At 39.3% G+C, this 9,660-nt stretch overlaps 1 protein-coding gene across 1 annotated transcript; it reads left to right on the top strand.

Annotated features, from left to right (window-relative positions):
- Nucleotides 1-423: 423 nt before the first annotated feature.
- On the top strand, nucleotides 424-9,374 carry tsr1 (TSR1 ribosome maturation factor). Its single transcript, XM_024276858.2, has 15 exons — nucleotides 424-1,077; nucleotides 2,283-2,386; nucleotides 2,468-2,696; nucleotides 3,009-3,143; nucleotides 3,230-3,684; nucleotides 3,953-4,091; nucleotides 4,188-4,375; nucleotides 6,739-6,947; nucleotides 7,028-7,187; nucleotides 7,257-7,367; nucleotides 7,433-7,565; nucleotides 8,498-8,614; nucleotides 8,726-8,866; nucleotides 8,947-9,021; nucleotides 9,108-9,374. The coding sequence occupies exons 1-15, from the start codon at nucleotides 951-953 to the stop codon at nucleotides 9,284-9,286; spliced, it is 2,502 nt and encodes an 833-aa protein (XP_024132626.1). The 5' UTR covers nucleotides 424-950; the 3' UTR covers nucleotides 9,287-9,374.
- Nucleotides 9,375-9,660: the final 286 nt, after the last annotated feature.

The following is a 9,660-nucleotide window of genomic DNA, read 5'->3' as shown; positions in this document are numbered from 1 at the left end:
AGGTTATTTGAAGAGAGGAAAGATGACAGCTTCCTTAAAGTACTCAGGAACTTGACCAGACAGCAGGGACAAGTTAATGATTGACAGGACACAGGGACTAATGGACTGAAAGACAGATTTGAGCATAGGTGTTGGCAAAACATCAAGGGAGCAGGAGGATGTCTTAATTAATCTAATCTGACTAGCTCAGGGAGAGTAATAGGTGAAAACGTGTCTAAAATCACAAGCTGAGGTGGGTAAACAGAAACAAAAGCAGCAATTTGACAGACTTTTTCAATAAAAAATGATAACAATCATCATTTGAGTGGATGGGAACAGCACTAATGATGTAAGGATTACCTCTGCTTTTAGAAGTGAGATTGGCGAAGTAAGCAGCTCTTGCATCTCAAACAGAATTGTTGAAAGAATGTCATGTCATTATATAAAATATGTTTTTTCCCTGCTAAAGGAATGTTTTGGATCGCCAAAAGTTTTCCTTAGACACACTGGGAAGACTTGTTTATTTAACTATCAAAGATAAGATTTTAATGTTTTATTTTCTCCAAAGATTGATTTAACTAATATTTATTGACAGACTTTAGATTCAAATAAAAACTGGATTTCAATGAATGCTTGAAAATAGTGTGTATAAGGTAAAGTCTGCACATAATGTCAAAACAAATATCTGTTTTTTCTTTTTTTTTCTTTTTAAAGGAAAACATCCTTGTCTAATCATACACCAAATTATTTATTTGGTGCAAATCTGTTACAATTACATCACATGGTATTGCATTTCTATCCATGGTAAGACAATTTACAATGCTTTGCGCATAGAAACAAAAAAGTTCCACTTATCTTCACAAAAATAGATTTGTGAGGCTTTTATTTTGAAGAAGAAAACGTGGTCCTGGAAACGCCCCTTTTCGTGGCGTCAGAGGAAATGAGGAAGTTGATTTCGCCGACATGTCCACATGGTGAAAATGGCTGCTGACGGGGAGAAACAGCAGGGCCACAGAGCTGGCATATTCAAACAGAAAAATAAAGTACACAAACATGGTAAACACCGGACGAAAGGTGAAATCGAGAGAGAAAACAAAGGTAAGCGATGCTCAGATTTAGTTTGTTGCTAGCTTTAGTCTGTTACTTCTGGAAACACACGTGCCTTTTTTTAAATAGGTTCTTCAGTAATACAGTTATATCACGACGACTTGAAATGGAGAGTACATAGAAATCAACTAGTTAGAGCTCTTTAAAAGATTAGCCCTAGGGGAATTGAACACACGAACTATAAAATAGCCCGTTTACGAGGACTTCTTGTTTATATGATTGATATTTGACTTGCAAAAACATCTTAAAATGTTGCAAATTGAGAAGGTACAGTGGCCGAGAAGAAGCTTCAGGACATTATATTTTATAGAGTAAAGCTAGCTTGCTAGTGTATTATCAATTTATTATTCAGTCCATCAGTATTAAGGGGAAACAATGTTATAAACGCTTCTTTATTATTTACCCCTAAGTCGAATAAACTGTCAGCTGTAATAACAAAATACCAGTTTTCATTTTAGCAATCTAGATGAAGACTACTGATTTTTTTTTTTTTTTTTTACATTTTGATTAGGGAAATATGGAATCCAAACATCCAGACTTACTATTTGTTTTTCGATCAGATTGAATTAATAAAATTAGAAATAGATATTTTGCATTTTTAGGTTGAGGTTTTTTAAGTTAGATGGTTCATCAATTCATGTAGTTGCATCTTTTTATTATTTGAGTTCTTGGCTTTATAAAAAAAAATATCCTCCTTTCAAACAGTAAATACATTGTTTTAATCATCTGTGAGTAATTCTTCAAATATAAATATACTAGAAGAGATATGGGATTAATTAAGTGATCTAAAACTAGTAAGGCTGTATTACTAGTACTTTTTTTTTTCTTTTAAGGCAATTATTAATGTATGCATTTATGCAAATGTCCTCTACAGATGATGCATTTGCATTACTGGCAATCAAGAGAATTAAAAATAGATCACACATATAAGCTATTTAAAACTTTTTTTTTTTTAATCTGTAAAAACCCTCAAAAAACCTGGATTTTAGTCCTCTCTATCTTTTGTAAGGCGTGTACATTTGACTCCTAAAAAATTTTTAATTCAGCATTCATCAAATTTTTCCCTTTTTTATTTTTATTTGTTGCAATTATTTCATAACAACTAATTTTTGTCCAAAAAAGAATAATAGTTCCACCTACAAATACGATCCTATATTTTCCCAGTTTCTGCATATTTGTGTTAAATTGTCCCACAGGGAGAGTTTCAGTGACCGCTCTCACAAAAAAACAAAGGAAGGAGCTGAAGAAGATGGACAGAAGACACAAAGCCAACCAGCTACGCAGAAATAAGAAGGATATGGTAATTGTTTTTGCTGTTTGATAAACCGAATCCTCATGTTCTCGTTTGGTGGTAGCGTTTCTATGTGTCTTGCTGTTGTAGATCCTGACAGAGAAGCGCCGTTTGGGCAGCAGGGACGGTCCTCCTCATTTGGTTGTGGTGGTATCCCTACATGCCGGAGCGGATGCTAGTGCTGTCACTAAACTGCTCAGACAGGAAGGTTCTGGTGGAGTTGTGCAGCAGGAGGGGTGCATCAGTGGTGTTAGCGACAGCTTTGGGCTCATTCTGCCTCGTTTCAAACTGAGGTTCATCTTTCTCAGTCAGAGCACAGGTAGGTTCCGATTGACGGGAAAATACATTTTACTTTAAAACACCAATTTGATTAAAAAAAAAAGCCTCTCAAAACAATAAAAATGGTAGATCTGAGATGGCGTTTTAAGGCTGTAAAACTCCTCACTACACACTTTATACACCATTTTGACATGTTTTTCTCTTAGTTAAACTCTTTCAACTCTATTACTCTAATATCATTTCTGTCCCACTGGTTTTGATATAAAAAAATGATGTTAGATTTGAGGTTTGTGTTTACATTGTTTTTCTGCTTTGATTGCACGTTCTGAACCTTCCTGGTCTCTTTGAACAGCTGACATGCACTCCCTGCTGGATGTGGTGAAGATTGCAGACAGCCTGGTGTTTGTGCTGGATCCTGCAGAAGGTTGGGACAGCTACGGAGAGTATTGTCTGTCTTGCCTCTTTGCCCAAGGCCTCCCCAGTCATGGTTAGTATCCCTGCGGTGGACAAAGATGAATGTTAAATGATTGATCTTTTATATTCTTGAGCATATGGTAATTTCTTTCCTCCCAGCACTAGTGTGCCAGGGTGTGTCAGACATTCCCGTAAAGAAGAGGGTCGAGTCCAGAAGAGCTTTGTCAAAGATAGCCGAGGTCCGCTTCCCAGATGCCCGCCTTTTCCCTCTGGACTCGGAGCAGGACGCAACTCTGCTCCTCAGACACCTGGGATCACAGCGGCAAAGAAAGCTGGGTTTTCGTTCCAGGCGTTCCCATCTCATAGCGCAGAACGTTACTTTTTCCCCGGACGGCCCTGCCGATGGAGCAGACGGCGGGCGCACCGGCCTGGGCACGCTCTGTGTTTCTGGGTACGTCCGCGGCCATCTCCTCGGGGTTCACCGGTTGGTGCACATCAGTGGTCATGGAGACTTCCAGCTCAGTCAGATTGATGCTCCGTCTGACCCTCTTCCACTGAACTTAACAACACCTCGAGCAGCAAAACCTGGAAAAATCCAAGAGGTGGACATGCAGGTAGTCGTCTATTGATATTTAAATACTTGCAGTCACAAACCAAATAAAGTTGCATATTTTAATACGTGACAGACAGGTTTTATGGTTGGATTTCTATCTTTGAAGAAGCTAATTTCACTTTGATTAGGCGTTCTTTTATTCAAAACTGTAAGGATGCGTAAATAAAACACTTATTACTGGTAGTGATGCATGTTAATCCTACTAAGAGTTGAAAGACAGATGAAATAGCATTTTATGCTATCTAATAAATGTGGTTTTTGTTTGGCAGGAAGTCACTGAAGCTCCCGTTCGCATTCTCATGAAAGCAGACCCTTCAGTCAGAGAGAGTCTGCAGTCAGAGGCCGAGGTGGACCCCATGGACGGCGAGCAGACGTGGCCGACTGAAGCTGAACTTTTGGAGGCCGAAGGTGCAGAAACAGTATATACTTCCTGCTCGTTTTTAGCAGGTAACTGAACAAAGAATCTGAGCGGAACAATGATTGAAAGTTCTGTTTGTGGTTCAGAGGCCCGAAAAGGCAAACGCACCATGAAGGTCCCCAAAGGAACATCAGACTACCAAGCTACGTGGATCGTTGACAATGAGGAGGAGGAGGAGGATGATTTAGATGGAGAAAGCAGTGATGATGATGATGATGATGAAGGCATGATGGATGAAGCTATGGATAAAGACGACGAAGAAAATGACTCCCAGGTATACATTTGGAATTTATTACCGCCTGAATTATGGTTCAATTGTTATAGAAATGACAGAGCTGATGCTAGTCAAGGATCCGGCCCTCCGGGTAATTATATCTGGCTCTCTAGCTCATTTTATTTTATTTTTATTTATGGCCCGATGTTATCTTGCGCTTATTTCTAATTTGTATAACTTTGACAACAAATATTTTTTATGAAGAGCAAAATATTGAAAGTCGTTTAAGGTTTAAGTTGATTTATTCTGGAATATATTCCTGCCTGTTTTTAATATTCAGAACTATGCTAAAAAGTAAAAATTGGCATTTTGCTAGATTTTTTGACTATCTTGGCATTTATTAATATATTTTAGGTTTTAGAATTAAGCTAAAATTTGAGCTACATGCTAACTTTTTGGCTAATTTAGGCTTTTTTAAAGTTTTTTTATGCTGTTTTTGAGTTTAGCTAATATTTCAACTACATGCTAGCTGTTTAGGCTAATTTGGGCTTTTTTGTTGTTTTTTAGGCTACTTTTGGAGTTTGGGTAATATTTGTTCTACATGCTAGCTGTTTTGGATGATTTAGGCTTTTTTTTTTTGTTTTTTAAAGCTGTTTTGGAGTTTAGCTGATATATCAACTACACACTAGCTGTTTAGGCTAATTTGGGCTTTTTAAAAAACATTTTCAGGCTCCTTTTGGAGTTTAGCTAATATTTTAGCTGCATGCTTGCTGTTTTGGATAATTTAGGCTATTTTTTTGTTTGTTCTTTCAGCTGTTTTGGAGTTCAGCTAAACTGCTAGCTTTTTAGGGTAATCTGGGCTTGTTTTCTATTCTTTAGGCTGCTTTTGGAGTTTAGCTAATATTTCAGCTGCGTGCTAGCTGTTTTGTCTAATGTAGTCTTTTTTTGTTGTCTTTTAGGCTAATATAGTTAATATTTTAGCTGTATATTAGCTTCAGGGTTTTCCCCTATTAGCTTCAGTGATTTATCAGGTTTAGCACTTTTAGCTATCAATTTCAGCATCTTCAGCAGCCTAATTCAGCTTACAGCATTCACACTAGCATTATTGCAGGTAATGCTATTTATTCATAATTACGTTAAAAAGTTACAGTTTAAAAAAATTCATTTTAGAGTGTTTGATAAATGTTTATCCTGTTCGGCCCGCGACCTACAGGTGTGTTTTGGATTTTGGCTCCTTGTGCGATTGAGTTTGACACCCCCTGTGCTAGAGGAACTCCAATAATGTGAAGGATGAGGAGATTAGTATAATGAGCAGCTAGCGGGATGTTTCTGTGTTTTGGGGGCTGAAGTCTGCCTACGTGACCCACAGTCAGTGCACGTTGCCGGTGAGAGGCGCTGTTTGTTTTCTCAGCGTCCGCCTGCAGTTCTCCGTGCCAGGCTGCTTACCACAACACAACAATAGTGTTTGGAGCAGGAGTCCCGAGAGAAGCCTCCTGTCTTCCTGTCTTGTGAAGCGAACTTCCTGTCTGGACGAAGGGAAGGGTCGGCCATTTATTTATTTGCAACTTTGCTTGAAAAGAAGCTGGCGAAACTCTCCTTGATGCAGCCGGTTTCATTAGGATCTGGAGCTGTTATTAGCTCTCATTTGATGTTGAGGTTTAGCCCACAGGAATACCTACCTCAGAGGGGGTAACAATGGGTAAAAGGGTACTTCAAATGATGAGGATTATTGTTATTGTGCAGCAGGGGTGTTGGAGGACTTCAGAATCAACCCCATGTGGCGTTCTTTCCGCTCGACCATCAGGCTTTGCCTGCAATATGCCAGCTTGATGGCAGAGGTGGAGCATGTGTTTTCTAAAGATTCATTTCCTTAAACAAATTAATGACAAGGAAGTTGAAATTGTAAGACAAGAGAGGATGTCCTGTCCTGTACGTTTGGAAACCAGCACAATATAAACACAATGCAAATATTTGATCGTTTGACTCCAGGGAGCCCTCCCAAAAACGCAGACGCCATCATGAACACAAAGCTGAGACTCTGAGCTTTAATATAGACGCACTGTTTTGTCAGGAGAAACTTAAGACAAGTAAGTTGAGTATAAAATCATAATTGTTAAAATAACAAGCATTTTTAAAGGAGAAAAAAAAGTTAAAAGCAGATTTATAAAAAATGCCTAGAACTTTACTGGTAGATGACATTAGAGGCAAAGACATACGGAAGATTAAAACTGTGATTAAAACGTGTAAAAAATTCAAACTTAAGCCTAAAAACATTTAAGAAAAATAACATGCATATAAAATGGGTTAAAAGCCTAGTATTTTGGAATTTACTTTATCAATAAAATTGGCATCCTTCATTTGGTTGCAATCAACTTTAATGCTGGAGAATCAAAACGGAAGTTACTCTTATTTTTGCTGCTCAGGAACCTGACTCAAGCGGAGTCTCCGAAGATGAGGAGGAGGAAGAAGAGGAGGTGTGCTCCACGGAGAGGGCCGGAGCAGATCAGCGCTATGATGAGAACATGGACCAAGCAGGAGAAGAAGAAGGTCTGAAACTCTACCGGGAGGCTCGATCCCACGAGATGTTCCCCGATGAGGTGGACACGCCCCTTGACACCCCTGCCAGAATCAGGTAGGTGTGCCGTCATGTTGCTCCTCACTTCAGATGCCGCCTCATGTTTTTAACTTTTTTTTTATGTCTTTTGCTCCCAGGTTCCAGCGCTACAGGGGCTTAAAGAGTTTCCGCACCTCCCCCTGGGACCCCATGGAAAACTTGCCTCACGACTACTCGCGCATCTTCCAATTCCAGAGCTTCGAACGCACCCGCCGACGCATACTGGCAGAGGCCGCTGCTGAGGAGGAGGGAGCGTTGGTAAAAAGAGACGCCGTCTTCATCTACAGCTGAGCTCTCACTGGGTATTTGAACCTCTGCTCATTTCAGGGCGGCTGGTATGTGACGCTGCACATCATCAATGTGCCGTTTTCTGTGATGGAGAGTGTCCAGTCTGGAAAACCGCTGGTGGTGGTGTCTCTCCTGCCTCACGAGCAGAAGGTACAGGTGCACAAGTCACACAAACGGCAGTGTGCCACAGACTGACGTTTTTATCCCCTCCACAGATGTCGGTGATGCACCTTTTGGTGCAAAGACATCCTAGCAACACCAAGCCGATCAAATCCAAAGAGGAACTTGTGTTCCACTGCGGATTCCGGAGGTTTCGGGCCTCCCCGATATTCTCTCAGCACACATCAGGTAGGACACCTGTCTCAGTCCGTCACACGCTTCATCTAAACTTAGCCACATTTGTAAAATCTCACTAAAGAAGACACCAGGAGACTTAAAAATCATCTAATTGTCACAAACACTAGGACCAACTAGAAGGTTTTTTGCTGAATGTGGTCGCTGTAGATGCTGAATCAATTTACTTTGCTTGCTAAATAATGTCCTGAACGTGTTGAATGTTTTGATAACAATATTCCAAAGGCTTCAAAGTGCACAAAAAATTTTAAGAATTTCCTGGAAAAAAATGCGTTCCATTTTGAAATGCTTAAAAGGTATGAATATCAAAAGTACAAGCAGGAATATCCTGAATATACTAAATGTTTTAATACCAAACTTGCATAAAGTGCACAAAGAAATTATAAAAAAATTGCGTAAAAATGTAAAATATGTAAAAAGTCTGAATGCCAAAAGCACAAACATAAATGTCTTGAAAGTGTTGAACGCTTTGAAACCATAATATTGCACAAATTGTCTAAAAATAAAAAAAGTAGAAGTTGAAGAATTTCTCATTTCTATGAGGCTAGAAAAAAATAAAAAAATAAAATATTGCAAAATATATGAATATCAAAAGTACAAGCAGTAAGGTTCTGCACATGCTAGCTTAAGTTTTAAAACCTTTCCCCATTCATTTTAAATGGGCTGAAAAATCGCATAGAATCTTAAAAACCATAAAATATATCAATACTAAAAGTACAAGCACTAATTTCCTAAACGTTTTGATACCAGGATTAGTGAAATCGCTCAGTTTGATTGAGTTTTCATATGCTGAAAACCGTACGGAAAAGAGGAGAATCACTAATGTGTGAATGCTTACTAAGCATTTAACTGAAGTACTATTACAGAACGATGTACTTTTTCAATATTACTGCCTAAAATGATTTATTGTTCAACTCACGTTTTAGCTGATAAACATAAGATGGAGCGCTTCCTCAGGCCTGATGCTCCCACCGTGGTGTCTGTGTATGCCCCCATCACCTTCCCTCCAGCTGGAGTCCTGCTCTTCAAACAAAGAAAAGATGGTGAGATTTTCAATGGATTAGAAAACCGATTTTGGTAGTTTTTGTGGATATCAAATTATTTCACATAAAAACCCCTAAGGTAGATGAGCATATTGTGTATTTTCCTCTCAGGTGTTCAGGACCTGGTGGCTACCGGGAGTCTGCTGAGCTGCGACCCTCAGAGAGTTGTCCTGAAGAGGATTGTCCTTAGCGGGCACCCTTTCAAAATTAACAGGCGCTCCGCTGTTGTCCGGTACATGTTCTTCAACAGAGGTGAGAGGACGCCCCTTTGACTGCAAAGTCTAGTGTGAGTTTCCCTGGAGTGTAACACTCTCTGGTTGTGTTTGTGTCAGAGGACATTATGTGGTTCAAACCAGTAGAGCTGAGGACAAAATGGGGTCGCAGAGGTCACATCAAAGAAGCACTAGGTGAGATTTTACTCCCCCCAAAAGGTGCATTTTGTTTGTTTGCTGTTTTTAAAGTTTTGTCTCTTTTATGTATCCTATCTTTGCAGGAACACATGGTCACATGAAGTGTGTCTTTGACAACCAGCTGCGGTCCCAAGACACTGTCCTGATGAATTTATACAAACGAGTGTACCCTCATTGGACGTATGATCCCTATGTGCCCTCCCCCTCACCTTGGTTCAAATCAGAGGTTACTGTGGATATGGAGGACTTGGAAATGGAATAGAAGAGAAAACGAGGAAGAATGGAGATACAAATACAAAGCATAAGTGCATGAATGAATAAAAAAGTGAAATAAAGTTATTTTCATGCAATTCTTTTGTCTTGTTACATTGAAATCTGTTAAAGTCCCACTCTGATCATCTTTTGTTCTACTGTAAAATCATCTTAATTATGATTATGCTGCTTTTAGCCTAATATATATATTTTAAAAAGTTCATTACAAATTTGCCTGTTGTGGGTTGGACGGTTGGCTTTCCCCCACTTCCCATCATCCCTTTTTTTAGTGCGTTCTCTTGCAAGCTTACAGTCCCTCACAACATTACGGGTGCAACAAAAAGGCCGAGCAACATTGAAGTTAATCAGCCGCACAGTTTTGAC

Source organism: Oryzias melastigma, linkage group LG13 (genome assembly GCF_002922805.2).
Source record: "Oryzias melastigma strain HK-1 linkage group LG13, ASM292280v2, whole genome shotgun sequence".
NCBI lineage: Eukaryota > Metazoa > Chordata > Actinopteri > Beloniformes > Adrianichthyidae > Oryzias > Oryzias melastigma.
This window is presented reverse-complemented; position numbering and strand designations above follow the sequence as displayed.